This window comes from Camellia sinensis, chromosome 2, assembly GCF_055761805.1.
Source record: "Camellia sinensis isolate YWXY chromosome 2, ASM5576180v1, whole genome shotgun sequence".
Lineage (NCBI taxonomy): Eukaryota > Viridiplantae > Streptophyta > Magnoliopsida > Ericales > Theaceae > Camellia > Camellia sinensis.
In genome coordinates this window covers 42,651,442-42,678,750 of record NC_138962.1, presented here as the reverse complement: position 1 = coordinate 42,678,750, position 27,309 = coordinate 42,651,442, and the positions used below count along the sequence as shown (strand labels likewise).

General features: G+C 32.2%; 2 protein-coding genes across 2 annotated transcripts; one reads left to right on the top strand and one right to left on the bottom strand.

Annotated features, from left to right (window-relative positions):
* The first annotated feature begins 7,248 nt into the window (after positions 1–7,248).
* Positions 7,249–20,402, top strand: LOC114284600 (putative sphingolipid transporter spinster homolog 2). The gene is made up of 16 exons (XM_028227544.2): positions 7,249–7,640; positions 8,601–8,732; positions 9,783–9,884; positions 11,062–11,166; positions 11,276–11,351; positions 12,701–12,775; positions 12,997–13,099; positions 13,183–13,248; positions 14,591–14,666; positions 14,867–14,964; positions 15,212–15,288; positions 15,455–15,568; positions 16,883–17,002; positions 17,557–17,685; positions 19,224–19,302; positions 19,951–20,402. The coding sequence occupies exons 1-16, from the start codon at positions 7,504–7,506 to the stop codon at positions 20,085–20,087; spliced, it is 1,626 nt and encodes a 541-aa protein (XP_028083345.2). The 5' UTR covers positions 7,249–7,503; the 3' UTR covers positions 20,088–20,402.
* A 675-nt stretch (positions 20,403–21,077) lies between these two features.
* On the bottom strand, positions 21,078–26,366 carry LOC114284601 (soluble inorganic pyrophosphatase 6, chloroplastic). Its single transcript, XM_028227545.2, has 6 exons — positions 25,907–26,366; positions 24,373–24,533; positions 22,888–22,988; positions 22,596–22,777; positions 21,673–21,771; positions 21,078–21,310 (listed from the first exon to the last, which is right to left on the bottom strand). The coding sequence occupies exons 1-6, from the start codon at positions 26,180–26,182 to the stop codon at positions 21,218–21,220; spliced, it is 912 nt and encodes a 303-aa protein (XP_028083346.2). The 5' UTR covers positions 26,183–26,366; the 3' UTR covers positions 21,078–21,217.
* Between the last annotated feature and the right edge of the window lie 943 nt (positions 26,367–27,309).

The following is a 27,309-nucleotide window of genomic DNA, read 5'->3' as shown; positions in this document are numbered from 1 at the left end:
AAATTTGTGAAAAAGATAAAGGTATATATATGCACCTTATAATAACATAACAAAATTATATAATTTTATACTTTATGAGTCCTAACTAAAGAAATAAAAAATAAAAAGTCATAACCAAATATAAAAAATTCATAACAAAAAATTTAAAATAATGTCATAACTAAAAATGTATATGATATGGAGAGAGTGTATAATAAAATTCTCCAAAACTTGTAAATTATTTACAATTTTTTAAAAATAAAAACACATATTTGTTTAGAGTAAAGTACATTCACCTCCCTTAAGGTTTCTAACAAATATAGGGATTTTTTTTGTGGTTTGAATAATTACGTAAACCTCCCATACTTTATCTGACATTCTCCAAATTCCCCCGTGTTATAACTTCTGTTAGCACAAGTAACAGAAAATGCTGAAGTCATCAAAGACAATCCCAAAAATGCTAATAATGTCCTCAGGGCTCTTGAACCTAGCTATATATACCCAAGAAAATATTTCATCTTCAGAACCAAACACAACACATAGAACTGAAAGTAAATAAAGCAGAAGACAGAGCTCCACAACCAACCACAACACAACTTCACGACCAACCACAACACAGGTATGCTACCATTCACATTCACAGTAAGTAATTATTTTTTTTATAAATAAAAAAAAAAAAAATCAAGTCCACAATCCATTTAACAATTACTCATCCAAATGTAACAAAATTCATAAACAAGAGACATAAAAAAAATAAAAAAAAATAAAATAATAATAATAAAAGCTCATATAATCATAATTGCATAACAAAAACAATAATAATAATAAAAAATCCTTAAATCATTATTCTAAGAAAATTAAGAAGAAAACTGTTTTTCACAGTAAATTGACAAAACCAAATCCAAACTTTCATAACAAACATAAATAAAAGTTCATATAATACAATCATAATTGCATAAAATCAAAAATCATAACAAAGAGAAGACAAAAAATAAAAAATTGGCTTGGCCGGTTGACCAGCCGGATGTTCGGTCGAACGTCCGGCAGGACATCCCATGGACAACCGGTCACCCAACATCTCCTAGTTAAACTGCTCATCTATTCATAAAGGCGTACAAATCCGAAAGGGACTACAAATCTAAAGTTCAAAATCAAAACAAACATGAGCTAGATGATTGTTACTCTAGAAAACAAACAAGATAAACTATGAAAGAATTGAATTTACTCCAGAAAACAAACGAAGATGAAGTATGAAAGAACTGGACTTACTCCAGAAAATAAACAGAGAGGAAGTATAAAAGGTTTGAAATCTTACTTGAAAGCACTAAAACCAACTTATCACCCATCAATCTCTTTCACATTTTGCACTAGTGACGATGATCGAATCAAAATCTCAAGCTTATTTGTCGTTTGTTTACACCGATCGATCTTCTTCAAAGATTTCGTCTCTCTCTCTTCTTTCTCTCACAAATTCCATCGAAATCAGAATAAATAGTGAATTAGGAATTTAGAGTACAAAGGTTATTATCGACTTTTCGTATTCCAAAGCAAGGCTAATAAGGTTATTTAGTATATGCAAGTAACGTCGATTGTGCCAATTTGACAGAATGAGAGAATCTAAAGAATGTCAGGTAAAGTAAGAGGGGTTTATGTAATTATTCAAATCATAAGAGAAGTCCTTATATTTATCAAAAACCTCAGGGGAGCTGAGTGTAATTTACCCATTTGTTTATAATTCTCTTCTTTCTTTCTTTTTTGAAATATAAATTGACAACAATAAACATAAAATGTTAACATGTTCTACAAAAATACAACAAACTACTAGTAATAAATTTGTGATGCCAGAAACACACAATGCATCACTTATACTTGAAAATGCAATAAAAGATCGTAATTAAAATCAATAATAGAGGTCCATTTTATTTATCCATTTTTTTTTTTTATACAGGTCCATTTTGAAAAATTAAAAAAAAAAAAATCAACTGTAACTTTTTGTGACCCATTATATGTTTTAGAACAAATTTCACTTTATCTTTCTGTGATTTAGACCATGTATGGTTTATTATAACGTTTAAAAATGACCACATATCCCTTTGTGATTTGTAAACTAAAATACACCGTTAGATCCATTAACAATTTAATAAAAAATACTAAAATATTTCTATACTTTCGTCATTTGTTTGGAAGACGAAATATACTTTAACCTCATGTGATTTACTCCATATGCGATTTACCTTCTTAAAATTTGAAAATGAGTATATAACCTTATTATATTTGTCACATATTTCACGTTTACTGTTAAATTAAACAGAATATTTAGCGGTATACTTTAATTTACAAACTACAAAAAAATTATATAATTATTTTTACGTATTATAAGATAAATCACACATGATTAATAAGGAGTCAAGTCAAGTTTACCCTATGTTTTAATTATCATTAACATACAAATCTTGCATGTGAGTCTGACCAGTTGCATGGATCCACTTAACATTGCCATGATATTATTCACTCTTTGACATAATTGTCCAATAAATTTATTTTTATTTGGTAACTAAAATAATAAATGACAAAATTTCATTATGTTTGGACAGTAAAATTTTAATATTTTAAAATATTAACATTTTTCAAATGTGGACTAAAATTTGTAAATTTGAGAATCAATTGCAAAATGGTATTTAAATCCAAATGCATAACTATAAATTCCAAAGGTTTAAAATGTCAAAATTGCAAATTTATCTATTCTAAAACATTACTATTCGAAAGTAGAGAAATGTCATTGTTCTAAATTGGAAACAAAATTACTCTAATTCGTTAAATTAAAAGTAGATCAATAATCAATAGTGATCAGAATTCTCAATTCATCTGTCATCATCTATTTTAAGGTCAAGTTTGGGAAGTCTCAAAAAAGTCAAAAAGTCAAAAAGTTACTTAAAAAGTTAAAAAGTTATCACTATTCACCAAAAGTCAACAATTACGGCTGCACAACTCCCAATACTAATTTTTCCATACACATTAATTTATACAAATTTTTAATACATATTTTTCCATAAAAAGTCAAAAGTTAACCAAAACATTCATATTTTTAACTTCAATTTTTTAATCTAAAAAAATAAAAAATATACTTATTTAGGACACTTCAAACAACCCCTAAATATTCATAAAGAATGTGGTGGGAAAATCCAATTCCAAATAGAAATTTTTAAAGCATTTGAGGGTTGAGAAAATCAAGGAAAGTAACTTTAGTTTTGTAGAATCTAAGTGGTGATTTGCAACAAGAATGACATATGCCATAAGCATATGCTTTATCCCCCACCATTTTAGGACGACTTAAAGGTCCGTTTGGCAAGAGCTAAACGAGACTTTTTTGGTTATTTTAGTCACAAAAGATAAAATAAGTTATTTTAGTCACAAAAAATAAAATATCATATCCAACTCATAATTATTACATTATTCTCTCATAAAAAAAGTCAAAAAAATCAAAAAATTCTTTCCAAACCAAACATTTTAACCCAAATTAAAATAGTCAAAAAATTAAAAAACCAACTCCCTTCCCAAACGGAGGCTTATACTGTTGTAAGTCTAATCCAAATACATTGATTTCATAGTCCAAAAGAAGTGTACTACTATCGAATTTCCAAATTTAAATTATTATAATTACTGATTTTCTTTTAATTTAATAAGATTTAAATTATTATAATTACTGATTTTCTTTTAATTTAATAAGATTTGAAATACTTATGGGCCCTCATTATGCTTTAGCCACCTTTTAATTCCTCTAGTTAAGCTCCGGTTTAGTTTTTCTTCTAGGCTAAAAAATTATAAAAGGACAAAAAAAAAAATTAAAAATTTTAAAATTAAAAATCACAAAAGGACAAAAAATTATTTGCCATTCCAAAGTTAAAAAGCCAAACAAGAAAACCAAACAAATAAAAAAGTTTCAAGTTAAAAAAATCAAAAAAATCAAAAAATCAACTAAAAAAATCATTGCCAAACGATGCCTAATTGTTCTTCATTTGTGTACTAATACATACCAGTTATTTAAAAAAATTATTTAATTGTTCTTTATTTTGATACACATTCAAATGAAATTAATCACTTACTTTTCTTAAATTTATTTTACTATAATAGGTCCTAACTTACCCAACTTTTAAATGGACATTGCTAAGAAGTGTTCATGTGGAACGATAAATTTATTTAAATGAATTTCATAATACTTTTACCTATTTAAACTAGTGACCTCAAGGCACAGATTAACATTTGTTTTTTTTAAATAAATTAAATATTAAAATAAAACATGATTTTTTTTTTTATTTATTACATAACACAATCAATGTTGTTCCATCATCTATATTTTATGATTGTAATGAGGAATTTTATTCTAATAATGCATAAAGTTGTAACATATTATTAATTCAAAATCAATAGTCTATTTTTGTTACATTAATCATTAATAATGATGTTTCTTAAAGAAACAAAGGTTGACTCTTTGCAACAATCATTAATACAATATTTCTTAACTAAATTTAATGATTTTAAATTTAAGAATAATCATCACATTTTCTCCATTCTCTCATAATGAGCAACAAATTGAACAAATGGTTGAGAATCTTGTGTTGTGTCATTGCTTGAAGTTTTCCTCATTTGCATCCAGTAAATTTCTCACTTCTCATTTCATCGTTTGTGCAAGCGAGGACACAATCCCAACTCGATTTTAATAAAAAAAGTTTAAGAAAGCATTGATAAAGTAGGATAAAATATATAGATATGTAAGTTAAGATTGTCAAAGTTAAGGTAAAGTATGAAATCGTATCATTAAAATAGTTGAGTTTAAAGTTAATAATTTGCGCAACAAACCCCAAAAACCCACCCGTTGCCGTGTCCAATTTAGTAGAATTTATAATATAAGTCAACTTATTTAATTCATTTATTTTAAAAAAACTAACTAATGGTGCTTGGTTATACTTTTAAATTATAAATTATTTTAAAATTTCAATTTATTTGGCCAAGCAAAACAAGAGTTTCTTAAGTTATAATTTATAACTTTTTTCCAAGCTCATTTGAAACTCTTAAATATATTGATATAAAATCCAATTTTTTTTATCATAATTATAACCTTTAGGATATTTTAAATATTTACACAACAAAAAAATTTGTGTATTAACTTATTTAATCAAATATATTGAATTTTTTGTTCATAAATTATTAAAAATTTGGGAATTTACCAAAAAGTCTTATATACAAAGTTTAAAATCCATCTAATCCTAAAACAAAATACTTGCACCAATTAGTCCTATATATTTTTAATTGTTACTAAAAAAATCCTATATATATATATATATATATTTTTTTTTTAAAATTTACAGACGCTGTTATATCCCACTACCGTCGGACTTCCGTCATGCGGTCACCGGAGACTCGCTAGAATGTTCAACATCACCAGAAAATCGTTGGACTATCGTTGGAAAGTCGTCGGAGGATCGTCTGGAAGTCGCCGGAAGTTCATTGGACTGTTATGAACACTAATGGAAGTCATCGGAATGTCCAGAATATTCGTTGGACGTTAAGAACATCATTGGAGACTCATCAGAATGTCCAGAATATTGCATGAAAAAAAAGAAGAATAAATGGAGAAATTAAAGCGAAAAAACATAGTAAAATGTGCTAAATATTGATAAACTAAAAGAAGAAAAATGTAACGACAAAAAACAACAACAATGGGAAAAACATATGCTATTTTTTTAATTTTTGTAGGGTTTAAATAAATAATCTTCAATATTGATCAAACTGAAAAACAAGTTTTGAAACTGTAAAATGTTATAGTTTCAGAGCAAAAATCTATTAAGTATTTATCCTTATTAATCAAACTGAAAAATATGCTATGAAATTACAAAATTTTACAGTACTAAAGAATGTTATGAAATTGCAAAATTTTATAGTTCTAAAGAATGTTATGAAACTGCAAAATTTTACAATTTTAAAGAATGTTATGAAATTGTAAAATTTTACAGTTTTAAACCATAATTCATTCCAGCACCAAAAAAAATTGAAACTGTAAAATTTTACAGTTTCATCACCTGTAACTAATACTCGAAAACAACTTGTTCAAAATTTGAAAATTTTATCCATTAAAACAAAAAAAATAGACTTGTGTAACAGAGAAAAGGTAGAAAAATTGAGAAATCGAATGAAAGAATAGATATAGAAAAAATATTGTATTTCGACAACTATTTTTTGTTTAGATCTAGTCGGATCTCATCTAAATCTACTCATTAGATTTGAGTAAATCTACTCATCTTCTTTGCCGTCGGTGAGGATAAAGTCACGAGTTGATGTCGATGGTTGGTGGTTGCCGGTGAAGCCCAATCAATGGTGATCGTCGGTCACCGGTGACTATATATAAGAAAGAGAAAGAAAATAATAAATGTGTGATCACCGGTCGTCATACATGAAAAAGAAAAGGAAAAAAAAAAATGAGACAAAAAGCACACAAAGAGAGAGAGAGAGAGGAAAAGTAGGATTTTTTGGTCTACTAAAAAAGTTATTAGATTAAATAGTGTACACATATTTCAAACAGATTTTTCTCAAAAATTGTCGAATACATGTTTGCAATGTATATGTATTTTGATCTTTCATTTACACAAAGAAAAAAAAAATGATGGAAAAATATGTTTTTTTTATTTTAAAACCTTTCTCAATAGGAAAAATTATAAGAACACAGTAATAACCTATTTCCCAACCAACCGTAAATATTGGTAATAAATGAAGTTTGGTTTGGAAACTCCCCATAATAACAAAAAAAAGTTTAAAAAAAATACTAAAAAAATTAAAAAATTATATTAAGAAAAATTAAATATTTTTATTATCTACCTTTTGCATTTTTTTCCCTTCATAAAAGACTAAAAAATCATCCAAAATAATTTAGCAAAAAAATTATTAAAATAAAGTATTTTTAAATTTTAAATTAGTCCTTATTATTATTTTTTATATAATTCTCTTGACAAATTCCAAAATCAAGTGAAGAAAAAGGGGTGTTTGGAAATAGGATTGGGCTAAAATAATCTATTAAAAAATAAAATAGGCTAAAAAGTCACATTTAATACATAATTATTTTATTTTTTCTATCATAATTATCAAATCAATTATTAAAAAAAAAAAACTTTTCAAATACAACTTTTTTTATCAAATTAAAATAATCAAAAAAATCAAAATAACTAACCAAAATAATCAACTTCACCAAAATGGAAGAAAAATTGCAAGCGATAAGTATTAAATGAGAGAATCCAGGAAAACAGTACATGATTCGCTCTACTAAAAATCTCAACCAAAAAAACCTACCCCAAAACCAAACTCTTCCCTTATTTATTACGCCATTGTTGTCAAACATGTAAAGTAATTTTGTGAACCAGTAAAGCCTCCCAATCATTATTCACCCAAAAAAAGCCTCACAATCATCACAAAACAACAACGAACCTTCCAAGCTCTCACTCTAAAATCACACATAAATAATAAATATACATATATATGATGGGAACCGAAGAACAGCCAAAACCAGAGGAACCCAAGCCCAAGTTGGCTGTTCCTTCGGAGACGACAACAGATATGGTGAAAAATTCCAATGCATTATCAGATCCAAACCCTTCTTGGTTCACCCCTAAAAGGTTCGTCATTAATTTGTTTTTGTTTTCTTTTAATGGGTTTGTCATTAATTGTTGTTTGGTTGTTGAGAAAACTGAATGAGAAATGTAATTATGATTTAGAATCGCATTTAAGACCAGACCCATTAATTAGATTTTTCTGAAGATATTCAATTATGGGTTTTCTGTTTGTGTTCGTTTTGTCGAATGAATTTAATGGAGATTGATGGGACTAGGAAATGATGGTCTTGGAGTTTTTATTTTGGTTGATTTTCTTGAACATATGTAGAGTAGAAGGTTGCAGTTTAGGGTTAGTTAAGAAAAAACCCAGGTATGGCCTAAAAAGATCATAACTACCACACCACACACTTCCAGAGCTTGAATTTCCGTGGCGGCCTCTTTTTTCATTGGAGATGCCAAATGTTAAGAATTTGACCAATGTGCTAAAAGACTCTGGTTGGATTCATTGAATTGGAGAGAAAAATTCTTATGCTCTGTCCCAAAGTCGTGTCCTGTAGATTTTCATAACACTGTAATTTATGAGGAGCAAACTATGTTCTGTCCCAAACTCGTGTCGCATACCATAGTTTGCTCCTCGTAAATTACAGGGCTCATGAAAATCTTCCTGCATTTCCTTGGAGTTCATCAATCTCAATTATACTTTGTGATGGGTTACACCAATGAAGTTAAGCCAGATTGATTTTGAAAACCCTGTTAATGGGGTGAAGTGACCACGTTCTGTGTTCTATTTGTCATTACACATTAAAAAAAGTTCATAGAGCTTAATCCTAACTGAAATTAACTTAGCAAGCTGAATTTGGATTTATTTTCTTTTGGCATTATAGTGGCAATTAAGTAATGAGCCAATAAAATGTACATACATAGACACCTTTTTGTTCATTCAGGGGATACGTTTTTTTATTGTAGCCAATAATTTCTCTGTTAGTTTAATTATTTGTTTTCTTTTAAATTCTGTCTTTTCAGGTTACTCGTGATCTTTTGTGTGATTAACTTAATAAATTATGTTGATCGAGGAACCATTGCGAGCAATGGTGTAAATGGGAGTCGTAAAACTTGCACAAAAAATGGTACATGCACAGCTGGTACTGGAATTCAGTAAGTCATCATGGAGGGATTTGGCTTCATCTTAATACTATTCTTGCTTTTATGTCATTTTATACTGTTTTTTTTTTTTGTAATTTCCTATCCTAAGCTATGCTTGATTACTTGTTTGCTGACTCTATCATATTTCTATGACCATCATACTGAATCAGAATGTGATTTTTTTTTAAAATTCAACTTATTTATAAATTAAAGGGTAGATTTTTTAGCATTTTGTGTTGTTGGGTTACAAGTCTCATGCATTTATTTCTTTAAGTCCTTTTGGATTTCATATATAATTTAGATATTTTTGTTTTCTTTCACTAGGTATATAGCTTCGATCTATTCTGCATACATTTCCTGAACATCCATTGCGTTCCTCTCTTACCACTCCTTAATCAAAACTTGTCAAAAAAAGCAGGACAGATTTCTTGGTTTTGTTACTACTAATTTTTAATAGGAAGATTGAAAGAATTCTACATCTTGTTAAATGTTGAACATGCATATGTAAGAAGAACTATCCCCGTTCCCTAACTAACGGGGGACATTCTCAATAACACAAGGCAAGTGATTGTATCAAAGGTTTGCTATCCAATATTGAACTTGCTTCTGATTGATGAGAGCTTTCATTGAAAATAACAAAATAATTTGCTATCAAATATTAAACTTGTTTCTGATTGGTGGGAACTTTCATTGGGAGTAGCAAGATGATTCCTAGGTGGTAGTACTAGAGATTAGATACACCATACAGTACTGGGGTTCATGTAAAGACTAGTGTGGATATATTTTCCTTATGCTGACTAGTGAATACTTATCCTCCCAAACATAAGAAATTTGTATGCTGAAGTTCATTCATGGTGTATTCGTCCTCAAATTTGTGCAACTTCATGTTTGTAACATTACCACCATGGGTTATACGAGCCCATGGGTCGTACCATTGTATAAATCTATCCTGTTGTGATTTTCTAACCCTTGTATTGTGCATCTAACCCTTTGACAATCATTGTTATTATTTTTTCAAGCATTTTACTTTTCTGAGGGCTTTCAATGTCTTGTTGTATATAGGGGGGATTTTAACTTGAACAATTTTCAAGATGGTGTAATATCTTCTGCTTTCATGGTTGGACTTCTTGTTGCTTCTCCAATATTTGCTATCTTAGCGAAGAGGTAAGAATATATTTTAGTGGCTTGGTTGCCACACCATTGTGGCCCTAATGATTTGAAATATGAGAAGCATGGTTTCAAGCTCAAGTTTCAATTTTTTACAACATAACAATTGAGTATAGTCATGCGGAATATGAATGTTGAAAGGTTCTCATGTTAAGGATGAATGATTAAAACGATGTCTAATGAGATTGTAGGTGACCAAGACATGATTAAATTTAGGATAGTGTTGCGTAGCGATCATATTGATGGTAATTGTATTTATGGTAAAACAAATGGGTGTGGATAAAGTTTATATAAAGATTTACTATTCATAATTTGTGAAAAATATTATGAATTTAAGAAATCATGTGTTTAAAAGCGTGTCCTTGTTGCCTTGGCAAAGGCAATAATTATGATCACATTTGAATCGTTTGGACATGGAAACATTTTTTTATTATTATAATTCATTAAAAGACAGCATTGAGGGCATCAAGGGCATGGAAAAATAATTTCTGGTAAGTTATTACATTCTATGTGGGACCCATTTTTCAATGCAAGCCTGTTTCTCTAAATTTAGTATAAACTGAAATATTAGTTGGAATATAATCATTGCATGATCGTTTATTTTTACTGGTATTATCGCATGATGGAATATAATCAACCCATTTTTCAAGGCATGATCGTTCACTTGTTTCTGGTATTACAGCAACACTTTTTCCACCAACAATATTAGATGGAATATCATCATTGCATTGCGTTGTAGGCATGACCGTTCACTTATTAAGCAGTACTACATCAATCCTATTTGTAGTATGTTTGACAATTTCCACAAACGATGCTCCTTAAAAAGTTTTTATTCATGAACAAGGATTTTTAGTTTGTATGGAAGCTTGAATCAAGAGTGTGGAATACGTACCCGCGTTTTGATGGCCAGCCTCCTTTTGGGCTTTCTTTGAATTGTATGCTTTGGTGTTGGATTAATCTAAATGGAGCTTTAGTTTCTTGTTTCTTAATGATGCTTTTACTTAAATTCTGGAAAATTTTAAACCTTAGGGTTCCCAGCATCACAGTTTGCCACGTAGAACTCAGAACTCAGAACTGAAGCTTTCTTTCTTTCTAGCTATATGGTTATGCTCTGATGCTGAGTTGTTCCACCTAATTTACCGGTTTACTTTTCCTTGTGTATGAAATTTTGCAGTGTTAATCCATTCAGGCTTATTGGAGTTGGATTGTCAGTTTGGACTTTAGCCACTGCTGGTTGTGGTTTTTCATTTAATTTCTGGTTCATCAGTGCCTGCCGCATGTAGGTGTCTTACTTGGAAGATATTGAATTATTGTTTCATAATATAGGAATTTGTTGGTTTGCTTCCCTTGTCCTATAGCCTTCTTATTTTTCATTTATGTTCTTTTAGGCTAGTTGGTGTTGGTGAAGCTTCTTTTATAAGCCTTGCAGCTCCATTCATTGATGACAATGCTCCAGCTGCTCAGGTTATATGTTATTTTTTGATTTGTACTATGCTTGATATTTGACTATGAAGCATGGACACATGTTGGACACACAGGAGGAAGTGTTTCAATTTATTTATTTATTTTTTTCTAGTTGGACTCACTGGGGGACATGCTTAGGATACGTGGTAGCCCCTTTTAATTTTCATATATATATTTTCATCGGAGTAGTACCCAAGGTTGTGAATTTTGATGAATTTTTAATTTTTTTTTTTTGGTAGCTCTATCAAGTAGTTAGAGCAACCCAAAAAAAAAAAAAAAATTCTATTCATAAGCATAATGAAGGTTAAATCTTGGTATAAGTATAAAAAGGCCAGAGGTGCTCATAAGTTAAGTATTAGACTTTTGGAACAGACTACATAGCAAAAGTAGTTAGTGCTGGTGGCCTGTTAACTTTTTTTTTTTCCTAATAGATTTGGAGAAAGAGGCCAGGGGGAGCAAACTGCAAACGGTGAGAAATAGAGACGAAGAAAAAGTGCCCAATGAAATTGCTATTTGGGCGAGTTACTTACCATTTATGTCCTGGGATGTTAGTTGATGAATTATCGAAACACCCATGTACAACTTGGCACTAACCTCAGCTTGGAGCAAACCTGAATAAGGTTGAACTGAGCTTAAATTTAGCTTGGGCATTGAAGAGAGCCAAATTAGCTCGGCAAAATTCAGTTACAGCTCATTCTGGAAATGTGTGAGAGTTTCCATATTAAAAAAAATTCTTAATTTGTGTTTGGAGTTCTTCTGGCATTTTTCTCTCAACCCTGCCTTCTCTCTGAAAGCAATTGCCAACCCTATTTTTTTCATGTGACCAAAGTGAAAATAAGCATGGTGTTAGTCTCTCTTGGATCGTATCTTGTTTCTTCCCTCTTTTCTTGTCTGCTTTGTCTTTCATTGAGTAAAAATCTACCTCTATTCCAATTTCATATGCATCAAAATATTTTACTGCCATTTTAGTTTCATGTTATTGTATAATGAATGTTTCTTGAGAAACACCTTTGTCCAAACATCTGAAGTAGAAACAGTATATGGATCAAATAGTCAATAAAAAACATGGAAAGGAGGATCGAATTTTGCTGCATGTTCACTGCTGATTTTTTCCCCAACAAACTAAAAAAGAAACCAAAAAACTGGACCCCTAACTTTAGGCCTTTCTCTAAATTTGTTGAGCTTATTTGGATCTCAGTCTTGTTTTACTTCTACTATATACATTGACATCGAATTCTTATTTCTATTTGACTTGCTCACTGTATTAGTAGCAGCTTCATTTCAAACGGTTGTTGCCTCTACATACATTTCATCTTCATATAGATTTTTAACTTCTGTCCTTGTATCAGAAAACTGCATGGCTTTCAATATTTTACATGTGTATACCAGCTGGAGTTGCACTTGGCTATGTTTATGGTGGATTTGTGAGTACAACTTACTCTGAACTGTGCTACATTAAATCAATATTGTTTTTGACAAACATTTTTTAATACATCGTTGGATCTTTGGCCATATGATACTGCAAGTTGTGGGTTTGACTGCTACTTTATAGTTCACATATGGATTTGTTTTGATAATATTTAGGTGGAACAATTGCTAATCGTCTTTTTTTTTTTCCCTTTAATTTGTTTTGTTTTTGGTATAGGTTGCAGGTCACTGGAATTGGCGTTTTGCATTCTTTGGGGAGGCAATTGTGATGGTTCCATTTGCTATTCTAGGTTTTGTTATAAAACCTTTGCAGTTGAAAGGTATATGTTGTGTTAGGTTTTTTTTTTTTTTTGATGTAATCTATTAGCATTTCCTAGCTATTCTTAACAACTTGTGGATACAGGTTTTTCCCCTGCTGGATCAAAAAAAGCATTGATTGGTACAGAGATAGCTGTCGTAGAACTTAAAGGTGCAACCCCTTATGATTAGTGTGCACGGGATCTTTTCAGTATAATTGCACTTTTTTCTTCTCTCTTTTCAGTTTACTACATCGCTATTATGTAAGAACCAATGTACAAAAGCCAAGATAATGGGTGCTATTGAGAACATATACAGTAATCCAATATACATCAAGCACATGTCACTGAATAGCTTTGACAATCTTGTTCCCACACAATAGTGCCTCAATTTGCCCAGTTTAAATATTTTTATTGATTTCATTTGAATCCATTATAATCAACTTGATTACCTTGATAAAATAGTTGATTGTCAGAATTTTATTCTAGCTATGCAATGTGGTTTTGACTCAAAGTTTCTGAATAGTATTTTGAATCAGTGATGCTAATCAATCCTAGTGATGGACTTGAAATAGAAATTTTTTATAATGGAAAACAATCCTTGCATTGCATGCAGTAAGTTATTGTCTTCTATTTAAGACCAGAGAAATTTTTCTCAAGGGGTGACAATTTGTGTCTTTGGATAATTAGAGGTCATGATATGACAAGTGCTATATGCTTCCAGCCTTGTCGTGGGTGTTCAAGTCACAAGAATCAACCATTCCTCAAAAAAGTGGGGGGAAGGCTACCTACCTACTACCTCTCCTAGACTCTGCGGTAAGTGGGGAGCACTGTGCAAAATCAGATGGGAAAGGCATCGCAAATGCACATTTTTGAAGGACATGCTTTTCTTTTGTTGTGGCATTTCAAATAGATGGGGGGTTTAATCAGTCAAGAAAATATTCCACTAGGAGAACTTAATGGGCCTATTCAACAATAATTTGAATCTGAATTTGTTAACAGCCGAAATTGATATGATTATCTGATATAGTCCAATGAGAAGTAATAAAAAAAACCTTTTGAGAAATTTATTCGATTAAATTAACTAAACTTGAATTATGATATTTGGTTATTTATTATATATTTTTTGTTGAGTTATCCATATTACCTTTATAAATATTTTTCCACAACCTATTATATATATGTATATACATCTACTTATAAACACTGTTATTGGATCTGGCCACCCTAAATTTGGATATGGATCATTACCAGGCCAACACTTCATACTCTTTTTACCAAATCTGATTAATTAGATTGGATTGGGACTAAAATTAAATCTACTGATAGGCCTAATTCCTTCACTTCAGTCTTCAACCTTATTTCCTCGGTCAAGGGCTGTTCAGTATTTTAATGAAAGTCAGTTAATGATAACTGGGGATTTTAGCTTTAAGCTTTTCTTGTTCATACATTTATTCAGCTTATAGTTTCCTCTCTTGCCCATAATAATTTGATTGATACTTGATATAAATACAGATGACTCAACTGGTAAAGATGGCATCCTATTCGTAAAGGAAGAGTTCATTGATCAAAGCTCAAAAGGACCTTCCAAGTGAGGGCTCTCTTCCTGATGCTCATACTCTGTTATTTATGATAGCATATGGTTGGGAATGAATTTATGCTGCCTTCTAAGCAAATGTCATTTATGTTGTAGGATTTTACACATTTATTTAAGTTTGATTTGGCATCCGTGCAAGCTTAGTATAGACAGGAATATCAATTTGATTTTGTTGGATCTCATTTTTATTTCAGGCTGAAGTCTAGATATGCTCTTCTGAATCAGATATCAAGATTTTTAAAAGATATGAAAGTGCTTTTGCTTGACAAGGTTTATGTCGTAAATGTTCTAGGTATATTGTTCACCACACTTTACCTGCAAGCTTTTATTGTAGAAGGATTCTTATAGATTAGTTTTGATTTGATATTTTTATGTGCTCATAGACGTGATGGTTAATTTGTTTGCTTGACATTGTTGTCTTGATCAACGTCAGCTACATTTAACTAGTCATTGAAGATTTCCCTCCGTATAATCTATGGCATTAACTTTTGTACCTTATTTCAATGTACTAATTCTTCCACTTGTTTGGCTGCTTGCAGGTTACATAGCCTACAATTTTGTTATAGGTGCATATTCTTATTGGGGGCCAAAAGCTGGTTATAATATATATCACATGGTAATTTTTAAGCGACTTTTGTGTTGATTAGGATACTTCTATATCACTCAATATATGACAGCTCTTTCATCTTTCTTTTGTGTTCATTAGATATTAGTGATACTCAGAAAATAGATGGAAACACTAAAGTTACTTCACTATGTTTGTTATTTGGGTCTTTTGGCAGAAAAGTCCAGATATGTATTTTGGTGGGATTACAATTGTCTGTGGAATATTTGGAACATTAGCAGGAGGTTATGTTCTAGATAAAATAAATTCCACGATCTCCAATGCTTTCAAGGTAAACGCTCTTAAATAATAGGATTTAGGAATTACCTTTCTGAATTGTCAACACTGGTCTATTGTATTCTTGGTTTATCATATGCATAATTATTTTTCCTGTTAGGAATATTCTGTGTTCAGATGTGTGATGCATGTCCGCGTGTTATTCAACTCTTAGTCTTTTTATATTCCTTTTAAATTTAACTTGAGTGAAGTCTCATATTTAAGTCTTCATACATAAACTTTTGTTCGAATTTCTTATCGACCACATGGAGCAAAGAGAAGATTCTTTTGTTCTTGATCAGTATTACATAGTTGTTGACATAGATCTACAAAAATTTGGCTTGAGAACCAAATTTTCATTTTGCTTCTCATGCTTTTAATTGTTTGAAAATATAATAAGAAGACCAAAAGAAGTTTTACAATGATAATTAAAATTTGATATGCAGGATGGTTAGGATTACTAAAGAAGTGTTTATAGCTGAGCAAAAGGTAGTTTAATAGCCAACCATGAGTTTTTTTCTGACTTGTATACGTATATACTTGTTATGATCAATGTTCATTTGGATGGTGACCTGGATTTTAAAGTCAGCTTGTCTTACGCTTGCTACATAATCCTGTAGTTGTAGCAACTAAACCTAGTTTGTTGGTGCCAGGATATACTGCTTGCAAGTAAACTTTAGTTTATTGTTTTTTGTATTTTTGTTTTTGTTTTTTTGGGTGTGTGTGTATTTGACTGTATTGTATATTGCTTATTTAGTTGTCTATTGAGGGGGGACTAACAATACCACCCTCTATGATATTCATTATGCCCCACCATGGGATTAGCCACCCCCTCCATCTAACAATAAAAAATAATCCTCCCATTTTGTCCCATGCCATATCTTACCCTAACCAAACATAGTATAAGTACTCTCATGGCATATATAATCCTATCCAATACTAATCCCATCCATAAACCCTAATCCGGCAATCAAACATGGCACTAAAGGTTTAGTGCACCCTACATCTAATGGAAATAAGATTTGTATTATTGATTTTTTTTCCCCATTATGTTAACCACTGAAAAGTTTGGTTAAACTTAGTAGTTCCATGAATGGTACCTCTAGGAATGGATTCACATTATTCATAAGTTCCTTGCCAATAGCATAAAATACTCATAGTGGCATATGGTTTATGCAGGTCATGAGGAGAATTTTACTGGTTTTCAGTTGTAATCCTGCATTTGTCAAATGCTATTCTTATGTTGATTTTATTTTTATTTTTTTTCCTTTTTAAATTACACTAAGATAATTATGGTTTGTATCATTCAACTCATTGTGCACATTTGCAGCTCCTCTCTGCAACAACACTTCTGGGAGCTGCATTTTGCTTTGCCGCCTTCTGTTTTAAGAGCCTCTATGTTTTCCTAGCTCTTTTCTCTGTCGGTGAACTACTCGTCTTCGCCACTCAGGTATTTTATTTTTTAAAGGAAAGATATTATTACCTTGTACCTAACCAAGCTGTCAGCATATATACAACAAAAACAAAAATAAAAGTGACACAAAAAGTATGCAGCATATATATATATATATATATCTTAAAACATGCAAAAGTAAAGACTGTGCAAGCACAAGTTAAAAAGCAGCCCAAGTGAGAATGTAGAAACAAGATAATCAACTTAGGCTGTTTAGTATATTATCTGGAGATTAAAAATACAGTTTGGGGTGAGGCAATACTGGTTTATAGGTTGACCAAATTCCACTTTGTGGCTAATAGTGGTTGACTCTTATGTAGTTATTTGATTTTAACTCTCCCAATCTTCTCCTCATTTGGCATCTATACTAAATCAAATGGCGGCATGCATTGTTCATTCTATTAATAATGTTTAATTATTTAAGATCCTTATATGGCTTTGCCTAATACTATTCTGTTTGTGCTAATGTGAGCAAGACAATAGGCATCTACATAAGCCCAGAATTCTGAAGACACGGTTGCTAATAACATTCTATACATTCACTGTTGCAGGGTCCGGTGAATTACGTATGTCTCCATTGTGTTAAACCAAGTATGAGGCCACTTTCTATGGCTATGTCTACCGTCGCAATTCACATTTTCGGTGATGTGCCTTCCTCCCCACTTGTTGGGATTCTCCAGGTTTGCATTCATATCCTCAATGGCTTCCATCTTGCAAACAGCTTTATGTTGTTATTTGCTAAACCAATACTCTTTATATTGTTGGATCTTGTTTCATGACTCCCTTTCTTGAAGTAGTGGGGTTCACCAGTAATGGCTCATATATTTGAAAATAAGATTATTCGGCATTGGTTTAGATCGCACCACTTGTTTTCGAACTGATTCAGATAGAAGTTCTTTGATGTAGCTAAAGTTCTTCCATGTAGATTCATATACCTTGGATACATGCGACCACCCGGTAGCCTCACATATTGAGCGAAGTAGATCAATGTTTGTTATTATCATTGAAGAAGATGGGTTTAAATGGGTGGGAAGATTGAGATGTCAACTACAATATATCAGGTCTATCTGTGTCAAAAGCAATTTATTTAGTTTGACTAGAAAGTCTTCTTCTTCTTTTTTTCCCTTTCTTTAATGATGAAGATATTTATTTGGGATTTGAGGACATGACAAAACATAAAATAAGTATTTAGGCATTTAGAAGAAGGCAATGCTAACCAAAGGAAAACAATCATGCTGAACAGAATACTACACTTGTAAGATAAGAAATGCCCCTTTCAAGATGAAAATAGAGGGGAAAAAATTGTAGGTAAAAACAAAGTTTGATCACCCAAGCTCTAGGTCATTGTTATTTCAACAACATATTTCTTTCTCATGAACACTCAAGGGAAGAACCTATAAGAGGTCAATCACCATACCAAAAGGAGAGGAGAAAGTTTGTTTATGTCCCAGACTCCCAATACACACTTGCTCAACTTTTTTTGGGTAAGTACACTTGCTCAACTTGCTTACAACTTTTTCACATTTTCGTCATGGGGACTTTAGTGAGAATTCTGACTAACTGAAACTCAGCTGTGAGACAATGGCTCAAATTTGGCCACCACAATATTAACTGCTCAGCTGTGATTCAAGGACTGCGAATTTGACCATCTCATGTTTTACCTTAACGGTTAAATCTTCCAAATACATTGTTGTAACTAAGCAATGTATTTGGAAGTCTGAAATACTACTGAAATTGAAGGCTGATTACATAAATATTGTTGCATCAAGTAAAACTACAGAAGGGATTTGAAGCCCTCTTAACTGTTTGGATTTATTTATTATTGTTATTTTTAAACTGTTTGGATTTATGATGCAGGGTCAATAATTGTTACTCTTCTATAATAGTTGGATCTCTAAATCTGGACCTGCCTAAACTAGTTAGAGTTCTACATTAGTAAATATAGTGATGACTTAGACGGTCACAATCATGGACACAACAATTGAATGTTTATTTAATTAATAGAAGTTCTATTGTGACTCTTAAGTTGTGACTTTTGATAAGCCATCTATATTTTCTTTGTTGTTCCATTTTTTATAACCTTCCGGCTAAGGTAGTGGGTGATGGACTCAACATCTCTCCCTACTATTCTAGATATATATGTATATATATCCCATTCTTTCTTCTCTAATCATGCCCAGATTTATTACTTAATGTCCTAATTTGGATGATTCTTCAGGATCATATTCACAACTGGAGGAAGACTACTCTGATCCTAACATCCATTCTGTTTCTGGCAGCTGGAATATGGTTTATAGGTAGCATTTTCAATCACTACTTTCCTGAATCAGAAACCACCTAAAATCAACCTTTGTTCATTTAATAGCATCTGCAAAGGGTAATTTGGTATTTATGCAGCCTATTCTTATTTCCAAAGGACCCTACAATCGACAATTTTCCCTCTTTTTCCTGTTGATACCCCTTTTCGTCTTTTGCATGAAATGCACTGGGTTACTTTGGGCATGTTTTGTTTTGTTTTTTTTTTCGTTTTTTTCATTTTTGATTTCTGCATTCTTGAAATAAAACGAAAAGTTCATAAGTGTCTATCGTCTTCATTCCATATTGTGTGGCAACAATTTTAATCAAAATTTGGGGGGTCTTTCAAAAAATTTCCCAAAAAAACAAGTTTGTGTTTTTAGAAAATCAATACGGAAAACAAGAACAGGCCCTATTTCAGCCTCACCTTTTTCTCCTCCCCATTAGGTATTCTACCTAATAATCCACGTGTCGATATGAATCAAGAGAAATTTTCTTCACAAATCACCCAATCTAAACTTACTGTTATTGGTAATCCCTAAGGTTATGATGATCATTGATAACCATAGATCTTACCAAGCTGGCAAGTTTTCAACGTCCACGTGTCAACTGGCAGTAATTTTGTGTTATCCATGTGTGTACTTTGGCAGGGATCTTTCTTCACAGTGTGGACAGATTTAATGAAGATGATGATGAGCATCCAGTCACGATAATCGACAAGGCAAACATAACACCGTTGCTTGAAGAGGAGACTGAAGAAAGAACGAAATCATCCGGTGAACCATAAACTCCTTGCCAGTATAACAAGTTCCCAGTTCTAGCTGGGCCTGACACGTCTTTCATGTACATGCCCCCTTGATGTTTTTTTCTTCTTCTTCTCAATTTGTAAATAATGTTTCAATGGTGATTCAATTGCTTTCAAATTGTCGATAGTTTCGAAACAAATCACAATGTTTTGAAATTGATCTTGTCGGACAGATTAGAAGGAATTGTGAAGAACATATTGTCTTCCATCTTTGGCTTTTGGCTTTTTATTACAGATCTAATCTTTCAGTAATCTGTAAGCATTTCCTAGTGATATATCAATCCCAGAATTTATGCAGCCCAAGTGTTACTGATCTTTGTTTGGTAGAGAGGATGTATTTTTTGAACCAAAAGAGTATGGATGGCTCTCATAAAAACATCACCACCTATTATTACCAGAAATATGTTGGAAGGTCTATTGCATAGTTTGCATTGCTGTTGTTGAAAGTCTTGTATTTCCATACTTTTGTTTTTAGTATATATATTTGTTAATTTGTGTCAAGTAAATTTTTAAAAAAAAATTCACTAAAGACCAACAATAGCAGCAGCAGCAGTAACAACAACAACAAAACTGACTTTATTGTCTTTAGTAGATTTTTGTCTAATTTTTAAAAACCTTTCAAGTTTGTCTAGTTGAGTAAAATTTAAAAGTGTGGGGAAAAAAAAAAAAAATTACTAAAAGAAGAAAAAAACCAACAAAAAAGTCACATAAAACCAACACCTAGCATATCAATGTCACGAGTTCTAGTCATATAAATGCAGAAAAGAGAACTTTACTAGAGAAAACTACATAGAACATTCACATTGGTGTAAGTCTCACATAACACTTGCATGTTTATTTTTTTTTGTACACCGGAAATAAACATAACACTTATATGTATGTGTGAGGTCTGCACCCATGTTACGTGTGAATGTTCTGTATATTCTTCTCCTATGGATGTAGAGCTGAAGCGCAAAAATGCACAAATCGTGGTAAAGGAAAAAAAATCACTATTGATTTTGACGTCTAAAAATAATATTGCCCACTTTGCAACAGAGAAGATATATGGTTTGTCAATAAAGTTACAAGCAGAAGCACCAGCACCAGCACCTCGAACTTTACAGTGTTCATATTTACACAAGCGAAAGCTCTCCAGGAGGAACAGATCTCTTCACAAGTTTAGCCCAAGATTCATTGGTCTCACTGATTACCTTAAGAGCATAATCCTGTTTATTCCAAAACAATTAATTTCACTAATTAAACAACAGAACAATATCATATAATAGAATTCAAAACATAGTCTATAAATAAATAATTTTTTTTTTAAGGACAATAAAATAACAACAATATGGAAATTCCATTCTTAAAGAATGACATAATCAATTGTTGTTCTCGGATTCAGTCCTTTCCAGTGGTTTGACAAGCACTTCAAATTCATGAGCAAAATGAATATGTTCAATGCACATAAATTTCTATGCGTTATGTACTTATGCTGCATGACATACAATTTCCTAATCAAACACCCTTCAAGATGGTCAGAACTGCATCTAAACAATGTAGATTGATTGAAGCATAGAAATCATAATACCTTGTTCGCTGCCTTGTTGCCAAGACCAAATTTGTTTGCAGGTTTTCCATCAGGGATCTTGTAGTCTCTGAACCAGTTTCTGATGGCAGTGAGAGTGCCCTGGAGAAGTTACCCAGTCAGGCCCGTGACAATTATGCACAGCAATTAATTTACATAGGTGCCAAATCAATTTTTAAGCAGCCTATGTCAACTTATATTTCTATTAACCAGGGACTACCATAGTTTGCTAATAAATAGAACACCTTAGCCCTGATTATTGACATTGCAATGTAATCAGAATGATGTACATATGCACCGCTGATTACTAACATTGAAATCTAAATCACACCTTCATTCATATTGCTCGAATTTAATGGCTTTGAGGTAACCAACACCTGTAAAATATTGACTTTCACACCAATCATTGGTCATGCCCTTATTAAGATAATTAAAAAAATAAAAATTTAAAAAAATTTAAAAAAAAAAAAATTAAAAAAAAAAGGAAGAAGAAAAGGATGGAAAATGCTGTAAAGCTCAAATGTACTTATGACATAGATACTGTATATGATATAACCAATACATTGCTAGTGCTTCTAAGACTATATTTGTCTTACAAAATTCCATACCTTCTAGTGTTCTACACATTATCACATTGCCCTTGTTAAAATTAATAACTAAAACATTTTGTGCAATGAGTAAGTTCGACCAACCCAACAATGCTCATCCTAACTAATTGGTGTAGGCTTATTATTATACAAGGAGATGTTAACCAGTTATAGATCCATCCCCCGAAGGAACCAGATAAACAAAGAGCATGAGAACAGATGATATGTCACAGATGTTACAAAAGTCTCAGCATGTATATCTACAATAAACTCTCTTTTTTTTACTAGTATTTAGAACAAACTAAAATAAATTATTGCTTAGTTCAACAAAAACATTACCGGCAAATGCTTTTCCACGTCATCAATATCATTAACAAGTGAAGCTCTTGGATCATCCAATGAAATTGCAACTATTTTCCAGTCAAGTTCCCCTTCATCAAGCATTGCCAAGGCAGCTAATGGCTTGACCTTCATAATCTGGCCTATCTTTCCACGAGTTTGACCAATCTCAACAACATCAACTACAATTAGAAGAAATTGGCAAAATAAATTCAATTATTTTATGCTTTTGCTTTTGGTAGAAGAGAATGCTTAGTAAAAAGGTACAATGAAATGAATGATCAACTAGTACCTGGATCGTTATCTCCAAGTGCCCCATCAACTTCAGAGTTTGCAAATGATGGGTCTTCCCACGTTTGTGGAAACAATCCATAATTCCAATTTATATTGTAACTGAGAAAGATAAATAAAATGATTCAGGAGCTTAGACTTTAAGAAACTCAAATTCCAATATAAAAATTATGGAGAAGTCATGTAAAGAGAGAATCCAGGGTTTTGTGATTAGATCAACAGTGGCAAGAAGTACCAAAGATCTGGCAAACATCAATTTGTTAAAAGCAAGGTTGTTAAAATCGGGATCCTAAGTAGGATCGGTGAGAGGGTCTGGTGGATCGGATCGTAGGATCGGATCGAGGATCGTAAAATCCTACTTTCTATTAAAAAAAAAGATAAAAATTAAAATTAAAATGATACATATTAAAAATAAGGTGAAAAATCATAAAATCTACGATCCTACTTGCAATCCTACCTACGATCCTATATGATCTCATACGATCCTACACGATCCCATGCGATCTTACACGATACTTGCGATCCTGTTGTAACATCGATCCTCCAACAATCTGGATCGTTTTGGCAAAGTAGGATCGTAGGATCGTACGATCCTACGCTCCGGATCGCGATTTTAACAACCATGGTTAAAAGAAATAAAAGGATAAACAAGTTGGCTTAAAAAGCTCTCATATTAAAGTTTTAAACGATAAAATCAAAATAAATTCACTCTATAAGAGCATGCAAATGATATGAAGGTCGCTAAAGCTAGTTCATTTTTTGACACTGATTATATATCTCAGGTTTTCAAGGAAATATTCCCTAGGACCAGCCTTACATCGCCTATTTATTTGACCTCCTCTCCAAAATCTAAGTTGATTATTAGGATTTAGAGCAATTACCCAACTGCTAAAAATAATCTCAATGGAATAAAACTAGCATAATGTTTAAACCCAGAAGATTCTGATATCCACCATTTCCACCTTCTTAATCCATTCACATTAAGAAATATTTTTTTAAGCCAAAATCGGATTACAATTAAAGGACCACGTACGAACAACATTACTCAACATATGTTAAGCCTATAGGCTAGGGTGCTTGCCATTTGATAGAAATGCCACAAATCACCCTCAGAGAAGCAAACATCACTAGGTAAAGTTTGACAGAAATAGCATGAGGGCACTACGATTATCAATATGGATGAATTCAATACTCCAAATTCCCATATGAGACCAGAAAAATGTTGAATTCTGGCTTGCAAAATTCCCATATGAGACTGGTAATACTCAACTCCCAACAAATGAAAACGTATTTAGATGCTTAGTTAGACATGCATCAGCGGAAAAATTGAGCAGTCTGTCCGATAACTTAATCAGATGCTTATACATGAAAATGAACAACAGTGCCTGATTCAAGCCCTTATAGAACAACAAAACTATGCATGAAGAAGTTATGAAACAAGAAAAGAAGGGGAAAGGAAAAGAGAAGGCAAAATGGCACATCTTACGGATAATATCGAAGTTTTCCTTTCTTTGTATCTTGCTTTATGGGAGTGTATGACTCGCCAGTAGCAACCTCCATCTTTGCACTTGTTTCTTTGGGTATTTCAACAATGAAATTAAAAACATCATCACCCAAGTGTAATGGTATATCATGCCAGGGAGAAACCTGCAAAGTAAGCAAGCACTTGCAAATAAATAAATGCCTTACTAACCAATAAATATTTGAAATTGTAAGAAAAAACCATATTTCCCAATACTTGTTTATAAAGCTACATAAAACATTCCTCTTCCATGTACTTCAATATTTTGCAAATTCCAGGACTACTATAAATCTGTAAATAATTCCTAAACCACACAAAAAATGATATACTTCAATGATACGTGTACTTCACTTTTATCTGTCAATTATTGATTTTAAGTAAACTTTTACTAATTTAATAATTCTACTAGAATCCCTTTTTCTCATTTTTTTCAACTCTTAATTATCTACTGCATTTTGCATTATCTTCATTCTTAATCATTTTGATGTGGGTAGAAAATGGGTTCAAAATTATGTCAAATACCAAAACCAATGCAACATGGGATTAAGCTACAAAGCAATCATCTACATAGAAAACTATCAAGAATCCCTTTTCATAACAATGACAAACTCAATGGAACTGATTAGTTCACGAAATAGCTCTACTCATGATGCACACACTTACTATGAATCATAAACTTCCAAATATTACTTTTTTCAAGGATATATATATCCAACTTCGATTTGCCCTTTCAAGCTTGCACATCAAATATGTATATAAGCATGCAATAAAAACCTATAGCAGTCATAACTAGTATGGAAAAACAAAAAAGTGCATTAAAAATGCATTAGCATCTTAGTTGAAAAGCTCAGTCATTCGGTGCTATCAAATAAAAATACAAGCTAAGAAGGTAACAAGGAAACTTAAGACACAGAATTTAAACTCTATTTTTTAGAAAAATACAAAATAACCCGACTCTATGTAACAAAATAAACCCAGAATTTTTAATTTTGTAAATTTAAATCATAATCTTCTGATTTGCTTTTCAATTCAAACCATCCACCTATTTTTGTTAATTAAAACCCACAGAAATATATATATATATATATATATAAATTTAATTTTAGTCTTGGACTCAATGGAGGTGTACATACACCATCTATAATATGCATTTTCATTAAATTTAATGACTAAAATATTATTTTTTCTGTTTTTTTACTTAATAAAATAATCAAATGTTTCGATTGAAAATTTAAAAAAAAAAAATTACAATTTAAATTGATAAAATTAAGTACTTAGAAGTTTATTTTGTTAGAATGATCAAACTTTGGCTTCTTTTTTTTTTAAGTTCCTCTTTTGCCTGCAGTTTCTTGTGAATCAAAAGTACATAAACAAAAAATTAGTGTCATGCATCTCTATCACGCAAATGAAAATTCAGAAGGTAAGAATTTAAATTTAAATTTCAATCAGTCAATCCACATCAAGAACACAGATTTTTAGCATATTCTAATAATCAAACCTTTTTGCCGGAATTGTCGAGAAAGAAAACCCGGTAGTCTAGGGTTTCGAATTGGCCTTCCTCTTGGATATGAATCTCGGGCTTATACAGAGCACTGCAAGTGAATAACCTCCTCTTGGGTACTAATTTGTTGCTGTTGTTGTTGTTGTTGAAGAAAAGATTGAAAGCTTGAGATCTTCGCAATGGCGTCCCTTTGAAGAGTAAGGCAGTGGTGGTGGTGGTGAAGGTGGCGTTGGTTGCTGCTGCTGTGGCTATCACTCTGGTGACCACCGCCATTGTTGATTTTGCTATGAACTCCAAAATCAGAGAGAGTCTTCGAAGACGATGAAGAAATCTGGTAGGCTCGGCTCTTTCTCACTCTCAATTAGTAGTTTTACAACAAAAATAAATAAATAAAGGAGATTTACCGATAAAACCTAAAATTTGAACTTATGAATCAATTAGTCTCATTTTTATTCTATTAAACCATTTAGTCTCATTCAATTGTGAGGGACGTAATTACCCTCATCTAACCGTTGCTGATGCAGTTGTCGGGTAGAAATTGGGTGTGGTGCGTGTGTCGCTCACATGCATGATTAGTGAATAGATGTGTGGTGTGTTGCATGTGATACATTGGTAGGGTGTCGCAGAATGGCAAAGCGCTGTAAGGGGTTTTTTATTGGGCTGGGTTGGTATGTTTGGGGGTTAACACACACACAACACACACACACGACATACACACACACTGATACACGAGACACACGCACATAGCTTCTTTTCGATCTGAGTTAAGACACACACTGATACACACACACGACATACACACACACTGATACACGGGACACACGCACACAGCTTCTCTTCGATCTGAGTTAAGACACACACAGGGTGTCACAGAATGGCAAAGGGCTGTAAGGGGTTTTTTATTGGGCTGGGTTTGGTGTGTTTGGGGGTTAACACACACACTGATACACACACACAACACACACACACTGATACATGTGACACACGTACACAACTTCTCTTCAATCTGAGTTAAGACACACACAGGGGCTGGCATGGGCTCTCTCTCTCTCTCCTATCACACACAGATACAAACATACATTGTCGCCCTCTCTCTCTGATCTCTCTCTATCTCTCGTGAAGAAAAGAGTGGAACAATAGCATAGAGCCTTTATCGGGGATATTGAAAAACACAGAGACTGATACACGGACAGCAGACACACACACACAAGAGAAACAACTTACTCCTCTCTTTCTCTCTCTAGCCTGAAACCAACCCATCTCTCTCTCTCTTACTCTCGAACCGACTCAGAAGAACCCTATCCCTCGCTCTCGCTGTCTGTGTGTGTGTGTGTGAAGAAGAGAGTGGAACATTAGCACAGAGCCTTGATCAGGGAGATTGAAAAACACACAGACTGATA

Coding starts and splice junctions, on each gene's coding strand:
- LOC114284600 (XM_028227544.2), top strand. CDS start 7,504: ATGATGGGAACCGAAGAACAGCCAAAACCAGAGGAACCCAAGCCCAAG. Junction 11,352..12,700: donor ACAATGCTCCAGCTGCTCAG/GTTATATGTTAT, acceptor TCCTTGTATCAG/AAAACTGCATGGCTTTCAAT. Junction 13,249..14,590: donor AGCTGTCGTAGAACTTAAAG/GTGCAACCCCTT, acceptor ATATAAATACAG/ATGACTCAACTGGTAAAGAT.
- LOC114284601 (XM_028227545.2), bottom strand. CDS start 26,182: ATGGCGGTGGTCACCAGAGTGATAGCCACAGCAGCAGCAACCAACGCC. Junction 24,534..25,906: donor TCGACAATTCCGGCAAAAAG/GTTTGATTATTA, acceptor CTTACTTTGCAG/GTTTCTCCCTGGCATGATAT. Junction 21,772..22,595: donor ACGTGGAAAAGCATTTGCCG/GTAATGTTTTTG, acceptor TAACTTCTCCAG/GGCACTCTCACTGCCATCAG.